We start from the raw sequence: 15,651 nt of genomic DNA, 5'->3' as shown, positions 1-15,651 counted from the left end.
CAAATTTCACTTTATTTACTCAAGATAAATATTTGTCACCCTGCTGCAACTAAGAAAGAATTTTGACAAAGCAGTACTTTATTCTTTAACCTTAACAGAAACTCACACAACTGTATCAACCAACTAAATCACCAACATGACAGCAATCAAATACATATATCTGAAATTCTCTTTACCTTCAAAATTGGCCACCACTCTTTGAAACCCTCCTCTATTCTCAAGTCGGTTGGAATTTAGTCAAACAGTCTGTATACAAGCCTCTTCTTACTTTGCATAAGTGAGTTACAGCTTTTTTTTTTATGGAGTGATTTTATTGCAGTATAGAGCAGCCCAAAAGATTCATACCTGCTTTTATTACAACATCAGAGAATGCTTGGATTACGTATGCTTTCCAAACACTTCAAAAAACAAAATAATGGTAATTCAACACAAAAACCACAACCCCAAGACTGAAACGCTGTTATTAGCAAACAAGAACTAAGCTGTTACAGGGACATTTGGGGATCACAGTGCCCAGCAAAACTGCATCTGTGTCATCCAGGGATTAGGAAGGAAGGAGATAATCCACTGGAGGGGTGCTACTACCCTTACACATTTGAGCAGACAGGGGAGGGACCTGTTTCACTTGTAACTTGACAAAAGTCTTGTCTCGGAGACCCAGACTAGTAGCTCAGCTTGTACTGTACCACAAGCCAGCTCTCCAGAATGATGTTGGGCAATTTCACCTTCTCAAACACATTCCACTGCAGGAACACTGCATCCACAAGGCACTGCTGACATGTTTAATTACTACTACACTACCTGCCTCTAATTCTTTTCTAAATCTAGCAGTTTTTTTGGTGCCAAAACTTAAACCACTTCCTGAAGCTACTAAAATGGCATAGTGACAGCTAATATAAAGGGGAAACAGAATGAAATCTAAAAAAATCCAATATTTCTAATAAAACAAATTATAGCTCAAGAGAGTTACATGTAATATATATAGCAAAAATAGGAAGTATGAGAATAAGGAATGAAACCGCATTTCAGCAATTCAAAACCCAACAAATTACATCAGAATTATTTGAAATTCAACAATACAGACAAAAGAGCTTCAAAATTAGACTTGCACATCAAACAAATCTAAACTGCTAAAACAACTTCTAGGCCTCTCAACTATAAAATAGTGGCACCAGGTGTATACATGAGGCGTTATGGTCTTTGTAGCTGTGAATTAGAATAAACCATAGGGTTTTTCAAGCAGGAAGTGGGCTGTAATTTTATGTTTAAAAAAACAAAAGGAGTAAAGTTAAGAAAATAAGACAAAAGCAATAAATTAGTAAAAATTATATAAAAACATACCATGAAAGATAAGATTATTTTATTCCCTTAACTTACAAGCAGAAAGGCAAGGAAACTCAGTTTCTTTTCTTATCTGAAGATGCCAGTAAAAGATCTGTAACTGCCAAAACCAACTATAGATGGTTCAGCCTCCTCCCTTCTCGTAAAATCACCTTTAGCTTTCTCCTCTTCCTTCCACAGGGACTTTGCTTTTGTATTCTCACTCTTGAGAGAACTTATCTCCATTTTCCACTCTATTCCATTGTACCATTTATTTTCTCCTGTAAATCCAATTGCTTCTCTCTAGGGACTAAAGCTGCAGGTGGTAAGAGCAAAGGTCCACAGAATGAAGCTGCTCAGACTTCTATTGCATGCCTATCTGCTAGCTTTCCATATGAAGATGAATGGCTTGGTAGACCAGTGACAGCCGTGAATGTTATCTACCCTGACTTTACCTAAGTCTGAAGAGTGTCCAATAGTGTCCTTTAACCAGACTGGTAACATAAGGACTAGATGAGTAGATAATAGGTTGGGGAAAAAAAAATAGCTGGACCACCAGGCTAAAAAGGTTGCAGTGAGCGGTGCAAAGTCCAGTTGGTTACTGAGGGCATCCCTCGTGCTGATACCAGAGCCAACATCTTTATTAACAACCTGAACAAGTCAACTGAATACACACTTGGCAAATCTGCAGGTGATACTAAACTGGATTTGTTCACTCTTAAGGTGTGACAACTACAGAGAGATATCCTACTGCTGTCTTCCATTACTTAATGAAAACACGTATAAATAAGATGGAGCCGGGCTTCTTTCAGAGAAGCACAACAATAGACCAGGAGGCAGTGAACAGTAAGTTTCAACAAGGGAAATCCCAGTTAGATTACAGGAAAAAAAAAAAAAAATCACCATTATGGTGGTCAAACAGTGAAACAAACAGCCAGAGAGGCTATGGAATCTACACTCTTGGATATTCTGTAGTACTGATGGGAAAACGTTGGAGGACTACCACCTTCACAACATTTCTATCCCCTTTCACAGGACAAGCTAATTAATAACAGTTATGAAAACAACTGAGAATCACAGAATCTGAACAATAATAAGTTAAAAAGCTAAATGAAGAATACTTTGCTGTGTATTTTCCGTCTTGTTAAAATACAGTTATGATTGTTAAAATGTCACTAGACCACACACAGCTTGTTCCAGAATTCGTCTGGTAGAGGCCCTAGTAACACGTGACAGCACAGCCCTACAGCATTTCTCTGTTCTGAAAAGAAGATGCAAGTCATCACTCTGCATTTGCCTGCTGTACGATGCTGCATGAACTACGAATTCACGTGTTTTTCTGGCTTCTTTGTGAAGTGTGTACTGGAGAACCTCTATTGTATTTGCTCCCTGAGTTGTGAGGTGAGAAGACATTTACAATAGTTCCATGTAATCTTCTCTCTACGAAGAGAACACCTTATTTCGATATCTAAATGTCAAAGTAAGTAAAAGAAACTGCTCAGGATTATTATCTCTATGCTATAGTTGGAGAAGCAGAGGTTTGACAGTTAAATTACTTTTTCAAAGTCAGAGAACAAGTAGCTGAATCAAGCACAGAAAATTAATACAAAAATTTCCAGCTTCCAGGTTTTATGTTGGGAGTGAGAAAGATAAGCCACACATTCGCCAATGAGAGAGAAAAATACACAGACACAAAGTGTTTCTCCTATTGGAGCATATACACTTTGGTTTTTGGTAGCTTCGAGTCATTTGTGATCTGAAATGACTGAGAGGAGCTGGCTGTAACGAGAAAACAAAATTCCTTCAGAATGCAATGTAAGAGCCCTTGTTTTACACTTACTACACGCCCTACTGTCACTGTGTTCATTTTCCATTTCTAGATACATCATCCACACCCCCCTCCACCCAAAAAGAATTTGCTTAAATAGGAGATGACACAAGCACTTGCATCATTTACAAAAAGAAGCCAACAAACCCTTTTTAAGCTTTAGCAAGCTTCTTCCTACATTAGCATTAGGGCAATTTAATACAGTACTTGAAATGCTTCTGCAACACTTAGTCAAAGTCAATCATGACTTCTTCAAATTTACTAAAGTTGGAGTAATTTTATTTTTAAATGCATGCAGCCCTAAGTTGCAGATCTGACCACTGAGTCGCTGCCTCCTTTCCAAACCCACCTGTGGTTTCCCTAGGCAGACAAAATGGTGAAAGTTCCTCCGGCCAGCAGAAGAATTAATAAAACAACTCTTCCAAAGTAGGGACAGACTGACTTTACACTACATTATCAAGTGATTCTCTGATTGGCGAGCCAGAGCTCTCAGACTCTTGTCCCTTCCAAGGCTCAGACACGAAGTAACAGAGGAAAAACTTAAGGCAGTTCCACAGGAGTTCATGAGACAACTTGGCACAACTCAGCTGTGATCAATCACCTCTTTTTGCAAGATAAAGGCTGAAGTGTTCAAGCAGGTGGGCTACTGCCAGGCAACCCACCCCAACAGAATACACATATAAATTATATACTACTTCTTACCTGATATGTGTTGCTGGAAGGGACTCATACTGGCGAGAAAGGAAGAGCTCTCTGTGCTTCAACTGATGTTTCTGCTTATCCGTCAAATCAACCTCAATCGTAGTTTCAGACTCTTCTTCAACTTCTTCTGCAGAGAAGCAGAGCGTAGGTTGAAATTAACTCTGTTGCATAACATCATTGCAGCCATTTCACTTGACATCCCCCCCACCCTTAGCAACCTCCCTTTGTATTTCAAAAAGATGAGTTTAACAAGACTACAGTTTACATAACTCGACAGAATATTAAGTATTTTGAACTGTATACCTTCTACTGAAACTCTCTAAAAGATGATGCTCCTCTCCTACTGTACTATGCGCCAACGTCTTTCACACGGCTGTAAGAACAATCCTGAGAACATTACTCATTCCTCTTTTTCATCTTCTTTCATCTATTTTTTTTTTCCCCCCTCTGGAGGTGCCTCTTGCTTCCTGATCAGTTCTGGCTTACAATTCCTGCTGCTGATATTGGTACTACTAAAACTTCTACAGAAGTCCTAGGAAAAAGCATACTTTCTATGAACAGAAATTTACTGAAACACAACTGCAGTTTAAGACTGCCAAATCAGAGTCTAAAAACACCGAAAAAGCCTTCTATTATGTTGACCTTATTAGATACTGACAACACAGCTTACTTACATATTTAAATAAAAATAATTTCAGATCTTAAGCAAGACTGAACTATTTAATCTAGAAGACAGCATCTATAACAGCAAACTGTAAATTATACAGTTCTTTTTAAAGGATCTTTTCAGCTGAAAACTCTCCTTTATAGCTACTCTGAAATCCTCTCATATTACCTCATTATGATAAAACAAAGGAAATAATTCCCTTTTAAAGATTTAAAGCAACTGTAAACTGAGAACATAAAGAAAGAAACAAAAGCGGATACTAGAAAGTGTCACATACAGGGTTAAAGAGCAAAGTTTACAGTGGTTCCTAACATGCCACAAGATGACAGGCTCTGTAAAATGGCTACCCTGGGATCTTCATGGCTGAAATCTACCTTCCTAGTGGATTCTTGGGACATGCAGAACTTGAATCTACACTTCCCCTAGCTTCCCAGAAAAGACAAAAAGTCTCCACAAATACTGTATGAAAAAATACAGGCACTTTAAAACTTCTCCTACATTTGGCAATTTTCTAACTGCTACATTATCCATCAGCTGCAAAACCAAGCGTACTTTACAAAATATGTCTCAGAAATTAAAAAATGAAACCTCAGCACTAGGTGGTATTTCATGTAACTACCTACAAGAGATCATGTCATCCACTCTTGCAACCATAACCATTTTTACAAACAACCTACAGACACTTTCTCAAAATGAAGCCTGCTTGTATCCTCATGGCAACCACAGTCCTCTCCAAATGCAACACTTCATTTTCTTTCTTTTTTTTTTTTTTTTAATCATTCCTGTGTGCAGCTGATTCCACTTCTAATAGTTCTTTCCAAAAAAGTGATAAAGCAATGCACTCTGATATAACGAACTTCTTCAAACCCAATTCCATACAACTTAAGTCTAGCTTGTTGTAGATTCCCCAGTCACCTTCCTTGTTTTAACATGTTTTGTGGGCAGATACAATAAGAAAACCAAAAATGTAAACAAGACACCTGCCCCAGCCTCACCTGACACAGGTACAGGTTCAAGTCAGACCACAACTCAGTTCAGAATTATTCTGGCATCTATAATACTAACAATAAATAAAGCTTAAAAAAAATCTGTGCAAAGGCAAAGCAGTTTTAAGTAATTAATTAAAAAATAGAAATTAAAGTTAAAAGGGCTTATGTTTAAGGCAATTAGTAGCTATTATTCATTACAGAAAATGACCATCACAAGCTATATTTGTATTGCGTTATAACCATCTGAAAACAGCTGACATAAAGCAATCCATTAGAAAAAAAATGTAGGCATCCAAACAGTGGTGTCTGGGGCCATTTCAGATTGACATATCCAAAACATGTGACTGCAGATATGGCACAAAACATGGGAAAACCTGTGTCATTTTAAAGTGGCTGCAGGTAGCCAGAGATTATATTCCAGAGAGTTTAAAATGGCTTTAGACACCTATGTTCAAATATCTTAGAAGTTCCCCCAGACTAAGAATTTCAATTTAAATAATTTCACAAAAGCCCACAACTTTAATCATATATTTATCGTGTTAATCTTACGTATAACAAGAAACTGTTGATCTAAGAGTCTGAAGCTGAAATTAAATGTCTCCTACACACACCTCTGGAAACACTCTACACCTAAACATGAAACAATATAACTTTTTTTCTGGAGTTTTAGAAATAAAACATGTATGTTTTATTCACACTGATCTGACAAGTTCAGTAACTAGAACAAACCATGACCAGACACAGAAGAGTTCTTAACACAATATAATTTATCATCAGGGTAATTTTATAATATTAAAATAAAAATCCTAACAGTATGATTAGTATTAAGTAACAGTTTTCCCCAGTAGTTACACAAACCTGTACCACGGAAGAAAACACTGGAGAGCATAAAGAAGTGAGAAAACTGAATTTGCTTGATGGCAAATACAAAAATGATTTGCTTTATGGCAATACAGTGAATTCTCCACCTGAACAAACCTTTAGATAGCTGCTTTCAAACCAGGTTTTTGCACAGATCAGGCCTTAACACCTATGAGAAGTGGTGAAGAACTTTCAGTACTTTTAGTGGTCTCTTCACCTTTTTGACTCAGATTGTGAAATTCAACTTTCCAAGGAGAGAATATTCCTGTCAAAAGGAGTGAAATGGAAAGTACCTACAGGAAATCATAAAAAAGCACTAAGCTAAGCACATTTTCAGCACTCAGGAAGAGAAATAAAGCAATGGCTCAGAGTGAGCAAACATTTTAATGGAGCAATATGGTGATGACACCCATAGGCCTCACTGTTCCAAGATTAGAGAGAAAACAAAACACAATTTCAAATTGTTCAGCTTAAAAATATTTTGAAAGTCTTAGGTATCACTACAAAGACAAATACAATCAGTTTTTGAAAATTACACAATTCCCTTTAGGCCTTGGGTGAGGTTTAAGATAATGCTGTTTGGTAGTACTTTTCCTGGTTTACAAGAAGTATTTCATTATTTAAAAGAAAAATCCTGGAGAGCAAAAGCAGGCATCTTCAGCGAGCTTTTAAAGCTGTAGGTCTATTTATTATACATGCGTTTTCTGACCAGCAACTGTAAATGCTTACTTGGATCCCGAAAACTAGAGTGATCTGTTGCTACTTTCAGTGGCAGTGCTGCAGGCCCTTTCCCTTTTTTCCTCTGATGTAAGTAAGACTTAAGTGACTCAATCAGGTAACCAATACTGGGAATAAACAGTAACCCTCACTCATTTTACATATGCACCACCACCTTAAAAACATGATTAACTCTTTTTTTTCCTTCTTCCATTTAATTTTTGGGATTCACTGTTAGAAAATGGTGTGTTAGTGAGTGTGAAAAGAAGATGCAATTGTCCATGCCACCTAAACTCTGTATACAGTGTCTTTGTTTATAGTTAAGTAATGAGATGACTCAAACTCACCACTATGAAGAACCGTTTGTTTTTACAAGTAAAAATCAAACTAAACTGAGGGCAAGCCTTTAGACACACAATGCACCCATTTAATAAAAAAATTGTTTAAAAATAGCTAAAAATAAAAATCCTGAAAGACACTTCAAGGTTTAAATGCAAATCAAACCACTCTATAGTTAAGCATCAGCTGGTAAGCAAGTTAAATACTTCTAACATATTACTTTTCCTTAACTAAGTCAAAATAACCCACCACGTGCTGCCCTTGTCTGCTGCAACAGAAAGTAAGAGAGATTAGTTTAAATACTGAAGGCTATCTTCAGGGAGGAGCAATAAATCTTTAAAGGAAGAAGAAAACTGTCCCTCTATTGCCACCAAACTGTTCACAGTGTTATTTTCAGCTCGAGGTTGGCTGGATCACAGAATCATGGAAACGGAGAGTAATTCAGGCTGGAAGGGGCCTCAGGAGTCTCCAGTACAAATTCCTCCTCAAAGGAGGCTCAGCTGTGAGGTCACCCCAGGTTACTTAACATTTTATTCACTTGGGTCTTGAACACCTCTGAGGACAGACATCCCATAATCTCTCCAGCAACCCAACCATGGTGAAATCTTATATCTAATCTGAATCACTCCTGTTTCAATTTAGTCACTGCAAAGAGTCCAACTCCATCTTCTCTATAACTTCCCCATAGGCACGGGGAGTCCGCTTCTTCTCCAAGCTGAACAGGCTCAATTCCTGCAGCCTCTCCTGGCAGGGCAAGTGCCCATCATGGTGGCCTCTGCTGAACTTGCTCCAAGTTATCAGCAGCTTTTCTGTATCAGGTGCCTAAAACTGGATGCAGTACCTAGATGTGATGCAAGCAGTGTTGAACAATCGGGGGGGGGATAATCACTTGCCTCAATCTACTGGTTACCTGCCTGGTGATACAGTCCAGGATGCTGCTGGCTGCTTGCCAGGGAGGTGCTGTGTGCAAGCAGCCCCAGGGCCTCTCCTGCAGAGCTGCTCCCCCAAGCCCCTCTGTCCTCAGCCTGTAACCCTGCCAGGGGCTCTTCCTTCCAGGTGCAAGACCTGGAATTTGTCCCTGCAGAGTATCTTCAAGTTCTCAATATTCAAATTCCTCCTGCTTTCTAGGAATTCCTGACTACCAGCCCTTCCCTTAAGCGTATCACCTGGTCATCCCCCCAGCGTAGTGTCACCTGCAAATACAGTAAGGTTGTACCACATTGCTTGCTCCTGTCACTGATAAAGGCAGGACCCATATAGATCCCCGTGGGACTCTGCACTCAGTATGAGCCCTTAACCACCACACTCTGACTCAGACCATGCAATTAGTTTTTTATTTGCCTAGTTGTCCCCAGATCAATTCCAATTCCTTGGCCTGGTGTGCCTACCAAAAGCGCTAGTGACGGCACAAAATAGAAAAGCAGGAGTGAGAAACCTAAACTGGGAAGACAGAAGAAAAAACAAGACCACTTCTTCCAACAGTAGCACAGACCAATGCTAAATTGAATCAGCAGTGTAAACAAAAACTGAGGTGCATTAACTTAAACTTCATTGCCTTTAATTTTAAAACCCTACCTCAGCTTAGCTGCATCTCGTTTATGCAAGCTTAAATGGAGAGACTTAAATCACTACAGCGATTTGTGAAGTTACAGCAGTTGCACTAAGTTTGTTAAAACACCTTTAAAATTGTATTACATCAGCATAAATTTCAGTTCGAAGAACATCACTAAGACTTACTTTCAGAAGAGTTTCTAAACCTTTTTCCTTTGCTGCATAACTACTTCTACATTCAGCCCAAAAACCATACACATCATAGGTATCACCAACGTATTTTAAAACCCAGAGATAAAAAGCTGAGAATGCTGAAGAGCAGCAAGTTTACCACACACATCAAAGGGAAGATGGCTGTGCATAAGTCTCTCTTAAGCTTAGCTTGTTGTGGCAAAAACATCAAGCACATTTGGCAGCGAGATGCTACAGCAGTAAGAATTATAAATACAGATTTTGGGGAAGAGGGAATAAATCTATTTACTGCCAAAATGAGTACAAAAGATAAACATTAAGTCCTACCATCTGAACAACTTTATTCAGACTGGGAATGAAGCACTGTCTTAAGTGAGCAGTTGGCCGATTTGCTCATCTGCATGAGGCTTCTTGCCACACATGTTGTACTCAGTTGTGATATTTAACCCCCTAGTGCTGTAGTAAAGCAGTTTAATCAATTTGTGAGTTAGACTATGTGTGGTTATATTGTCAATTTGACTCAGAAAGTGTTTATCAAAGCTGAATTAATTAGCTCTACTTACACCACGGCTGTTGGTACAATGTTGAGATGGCTGTTACAACATCTAACATCAATTTGATATCTGTCGTTACTGTCAGATAGGATTAGAAATCTAAAGCACCATTTGCATGGATTACAAGCAATTTATAATAGATAGCACATTACCATCTAAATTGTGAATCTGAGCAATTCTGCAGGTAGAAGAAAAAAAGACTGATTAGTTGTGCTTACAGAGAACAGGTATACTTTTAATTTCTATTGGACAGCACGGATATACACATGGTCTCTAAGGGGTTACCCAGCTTTCTTACACAATTATCCAGGTGATCCTCCTACACTACCTCATCATTATTTTTCTAAAGGAGGTCATAAAGAAATAATTACACTGCACAATCATTAGGAGCTAATATGTCATACCTTCTCTCCAATAATAAAAATTATTTCTTAAATCATACAAAAGGGTTTTTTTGAGACAGTAAGTTATAGTCAACCAGGTAACTATCTCATGTTTATCACAGGCCTATAGCAAAAATAATTACTGACAACTGTCACAGTTTTCATTACTGGAAAACTTCACCTTCCAGAAGTTGATGGATGGGTATTTTGGGTAACTGGTTATGGAGATTTTTGAGAGCAAGCAGGTTGTGGGTGGAAGGCAGGGAAGGATTACCTTCATAAGTAGTATGAGTAATGATGTGCTACACTAGTAAATAAATCCTAATAAATTAAATGTGACATAAATAAACGCAAGAGTAAGCACACTAGTTTTTAACCCTATGATTCAGAACTGCAAACTAATTTACAGCAACACTACAGAAGAGTCCCACAGAAGCATGAAAACAGTAACATGAAGGCAATGGTGAAGGAGCAGGCAGTTCTGTACCTATAAATCTCAACTATAGTTTTCCCCTCTCTCTCTCCCTCTTACTCACTTTCTGTCTCACCTATTCAAATGTAAACTCTTCCAAATAAGAAAATATCCTGTTACAGGGCTCAAAATGTGTTTGGTCACGTGTACACCTGTACAAACTGTGGTAACCTGTTGCAGCACACTTGGGGCAACAGTCCTGCGCAGTGTTTCTTTAAGCAGCTCGTTAGTAGCCACAAGTGGCAGACTCAAAACTGTGCCACCGACACAGCTATTTAAATTATGATTAATATTTTCAATGTCTAATTACTGGTATCAAGCTCATCAGCTGAATCAGAAGCCAATTAATAATTTTTCCAAAGCATAAATATGTTTAGAGATGTGGTGGGAAAGTGGAAAGTTCTTGTTCTACCCTCAAACCCAGGCTGGTTGACCAACCCACAGAGCAGCAGCACACATGGTGAGCCTGACACCACCTAATAAATCATTTTTTAAAATCTATCATCTAGCTCAAGAAATACAAAGGCTACCTGCAACAATGCCTTGCATGAATGATTTTAAGACCTGTGTTTGAGAACACAGAGATTTGTCTCTCCTATTTTCATGAAACTGATGCTATTAACTTTTCCCATCACTTGGATATTCACTGTTTCCATACAGGCCTCCTGCTCATAATTTCTTGCTAAAACATGATGATCTTTCCTTTAGAAGAGGCAATGAGTGCACCTGATCTAGCTAACAAGTTACATAGTAGCCTATCTTTAAGAAAATGCAATGTAAATATTAACTAAAGCCGGAGGGGAGGCATGTAGAGAACTAAGAACACACACACACACACAAAAACTCTCTTTTCTGTAAGAACTCAGAATCCACATTAAGATCTACACTGGCATCAGAGGTAAGGGTGAAAGGGTTGTCAGACATTGGAACAGGCAGTCCAGGGAAGTGGTTGAGTCACCATCCCTAGGGGCGTTTAAAAGACACACAGATGTGGTGCTTAGCGACATGGTTTAATGGTGGACTTGACAGTGTCAGGTTAACGGCCGGACTTCATTATATTATAGGTCTTTGACAACCAAAACGATTCTATGATTTTCTTTCACTGTGTGACAATGATAAATACAGAGCTTCAGAGATCTAAACTGCTTTTCTAACATACAACTCACATCCTCCATAGCAGGTAAACAGCATTTCAAAATTGTTGGCAGAGACAAAAAGGCACAGATTGTACAAGCACTTTCCTACCCCTACTCAGAATGGCATATGATTCTGCTTATAAAATACAACTTCTTTATCTTGTACAGTATCTACTTCCAGAAGGGCTGTATTTTGTTTGATTCCCCCACCACCACCACCAGGGAGGAAAGAAGAACCAGGAAAAAAAGAAAAATATTTATATAATCTGTTCATGAGTAAATTTAACCAAAATACATTAAAGCTCTATGTGCAGGATTGTAAAATGAGAAGAATGTTATCCAAGATAATGTCTGCTCAATGCCAGCACGGTAAGAAAGCTTTTCTGTTCACAGACCTGACAAGACAAGCAGAAAGAGGAGTTCATTCACTCTGATAGTCTGTGTAAGACTTAAAAATTCCTTTTTTTCCATCTTCAGCTACATTAGAGATTTATCTTCCAGGATATATAATTTTCTTGATGCATGTAAAAGGATCTTAAGACTCTAATTAATGGGAACTATACATACGAACTGAGAAAAGTATAAAGAGATATGAATATATGTATCAATTTGGAATTATTAACACTGTTTTGTTTATCAATTCTGATGCCAGTGGAAAAAACAAACCAACCAACCAGCATAAGAATAAAAATCCTATTGTATTAACTAGTCAAATCTTTAATACATATGCCATCTTTGTCATTTTTTTTGACTAAGTGGAAACAAAGGTCAAGTAAAGCAAAGCTTTTCTTTTACTCTCAGTGCTTTGGTTTGTAGACAACACATTCAAATACCACATTTGCTACAGTATCAAAATATCAAAAATCATAGTTTATTCACTTCATACATGTCAAATGTTCGCTATTCTGATCCCAGCTTTTTTTTTTTTCCCTCTTATTAAGAAAAGAATTAAAAACATAAAAGGAGGGAAGAGCATTATGAAAGTATATCAAGCTAGTCACCCTTTGAAGGCAAATATAAATATGAAAGCTGTGCATGTATCAAAGCCCTTTTTCTTGTATGATACTTGGCAACTGAGTCCTTGGCCCCTTGAGGCCCTACCAAGAATAATACCATCAGGATTTCACTCCTGACAGCAGCATCACTCAAAGGGTCTGGCCTAAAGGAACTGTCACATAGCAAAGGGCCACAGTACCCTGTAGGACTAGGTTACAGGTCACTGACCCTGCCAACACTAACAATTTCTGCACTGGCTTAAGCCAAAACAAGACCGCACTTTCGATACAGGAAACTGAAACAGAAGTCTCTTCAGCGTTACATATCACTGTCACAATCTCTCACAGAAACAAGAACAGACAGATGAAAATCTGTCACTCAGCATATCAAAAATGGGAAAATTACTAATTTAGTTTTGCTGTTTCTTGATATATGCTTAACCTGTTGTACAAGCAGAAAATGCACATGTACTTACATAACCTCTGGATGTATGCATACAAAGTGCTCTATACATAGCCCAACAACTATGCAATCTGCACAGGGAAGTCATCTTATGTATTGTGAGAAACCTGCAAACAAGTTCTGGATTCAGACAGTGGGTAAAAGTCAAAACGAACTACTTAGCTCCCCAAAGCCTTTTAGGAATTCGGTACTGTACAACAGGCTTTCACTAAAAAAAAAAATTGCACTTTTTACTACTCAGACTTGTTTTGCTCATAGGAGTGATGTATTCTGCGTTAGCAAGGATCCTTGCAAAAGCACTTCTGCAGCACATCAAAGTCAGAATAAAAACCAGGTTCACACTACAAATCTTCCCTTGCTCAGATAGGGTTTCAAACAGTAGCTGAGGGGAAAAACAAAGTATTGTTCCAACAGACAAATCACATTTCCAAACAGCAGACCCATTCCAGCCACCCACTCTGATATCCTATGTAGTTTGTGGCATGTCAAACTCAATATATATGGTAACTTCGAGTCCATATCCTGTTATTTATGCAGGGTGTATTTAACAGAAAAAGAGTTTACAGACAAACCACAGAAGTACTACACATATTAATCTTATCTGCTAATTCTACTTTTTCCATAATGCCTTCGCCATATATATCCTGAGCAGTGCATGAATCAGCTTGGGTAGGAAGCACTATGATCTTTCTCACTCAGCGCTTTCAAACCAAAGTGAGTAAGATCCATCTCTGTCATCATGCGTGAAGTTGCAGGCACGCATGAGGGTTACTGAGGACAACTATTCCAGACTTCATTCCACTGCATGATACAGATATTCAAGAATTATTGCCTGTAAGCCCCATCAGGCCTGATTCCAAATTCATACATTTAACTGTCACTGTACGATGGGAAAAAAGTCATTCTATATTAACAGTGAATTTACATCATTCAGATTTGTAAATGATGCAAACTACTGATTCAATTAGACTATCAGAGAATTCTTTGAAGATGTAAAATGTATCTTTTATTGCAGCTTTACAGATAGAGATAACCTAGCAATGTTTTCGTAGACTAAAATTTATGCCTCAGGTGCTGTGGTGCACTGTGGGTACACTGGGAAGAAAGTGGGAAGAGTCACTTAAATTTATGAGCCAAGAAAAAAAAAGTAGGACTGAGATTATAGAAATCTTGGAGGTGTGAAACATCCTATTTGTCTTCATGAGACAAAAAATTATGATCAGTAATATCAATTTAAATGTTACTAGTATTTTGTAGCTCATCAGGAAAACAGTGTAGGATCATTGGCCCGCACAATTAACAAACGTTCAAGAGGCAAAAAAAAAAGTTAACAGCTAAAAGACACCAGTTATGTGCTTTCTACAAATCAAAAGAAGCCCAGAAAAAGAAGTACGGCAATACCGATGCACACGTTTAATCCTGTACATTGGGAAATGAATCCTACGGAACACAGAGAAACAGAGAACGCACAACGCCCAGGCAGGTTTCCATAAATGTCGTCTCCTTTCAACAACTCAAATGTGAAGAATTTATTTTGTAAATAGAGCTCAAAAAAGTGTCACCTTCTTATGTACCCCACTGACTCCCTTCTCTACTGAGGAAATATGCTAAATAAATAATTTCAGTAATTTAAGTAATAAAAACAAAAGCTGAATTTCAGATATCTATTAAACAGCTTTAAGCATAAATACAAATTGATATTTCGCAGCATCACACTCTACAGCAAACTCAGTGTTAATTCAGATTTTCAGTTGTTTTTACATTCATAGAGATGGGCAGAATGTGTTCAAGCCTTTTAAATTCTGTGTTCAGAAAATAAGATTTTTGAACTTAGAAAAAAAGTCCAAGTACGAATGCCCAAAATTATAAATTCATTCTTAAGAGGTCAAAAGATGAAGTACCAGTTCACGCAGTTACACAAACTAACTGCGTAGACTGGACAGTATTTTATATGTGCATAACCCTACATACCCAAACACAGATCATATATACTCAGGTGAAAAATATGTATTTACGAAAGTTTTCCATCAGAGCTAAGAACTCCTAAAAGTATGAACTTAGTTGGAAATCCATTCACTCCATGAAGAGAAGATCATTAACGTTCACAATCTAACACAACATTCTGCACCAAAGAAAGTCTGAATGGCCACAGCAGTTAATAACTCCACAAGGTAGTTAAAGCTGACAGTAAACTTGTTAATGAGACAATACACACTACAGTTAACTACTAATTCTAAAATGTCATTCACTAAAAGAAGGCTCGGATATTGTCAGAAGCAAAAAGCTCCTCATTACTGCTTCTTTATTGCTTTCACTGTTGAAGGCAAAAAAAAAAAATCGCAAGTTTGTAGTTCTTGCACAAAAATCAAATGAACAAAACACATAAATTACGAGCCTACTCTAAGTGCCCTTGGACAGGATAATTGGGAGCCTTGAGACAAGTTTCTCCTTGGCGAAAAGGATGCAGTTTTGGACAAGGCTT

General features: G+C 37.9%; 1 protein-coding gene across 6 annotated transcripts in view; it reads right to left on the bottom strand.

Moving 5' to 3' along the window:
* Positions 1–15,651, bottom strand: part of MTA3 (metastasis associated 1 family member 3) — a 131,288-nt gene that overhangs the window by 104,672 nt on the left and 10,965 nt on the right. For all 6 annotated transcript variants that reach the window (XM_071806052.1, XM_065835383.2, XM_071806051.1 and 3 more), the window contains exon 4: positions 3,851–3,977. In XM_071806052.1, coding sequence (XP_071662153.1) covers positions 3,851–3,977 — 127 coding nt within the window. The remainder of the gene's footprint in view (positions 1–3,850; positions 3,978–15,651) is intronic.

This window comes from Patagioenas fasciata, chromosome 3, assembly GCF_037038585.1.
Source record: "Patagioenas fasciata isolate bPatFas1 chromosome 3, bPatFas1.hap1, whole genome shotgun sequence".
NCBI lineage: Eukaryota > Metazoa > Chordata > Aves > Columbiformes > Columbidae > Patagioenas > Patagioenas fasciata.
This window is presented reverse-complemented; position numbering and strand designations above follow the sequence as displayed.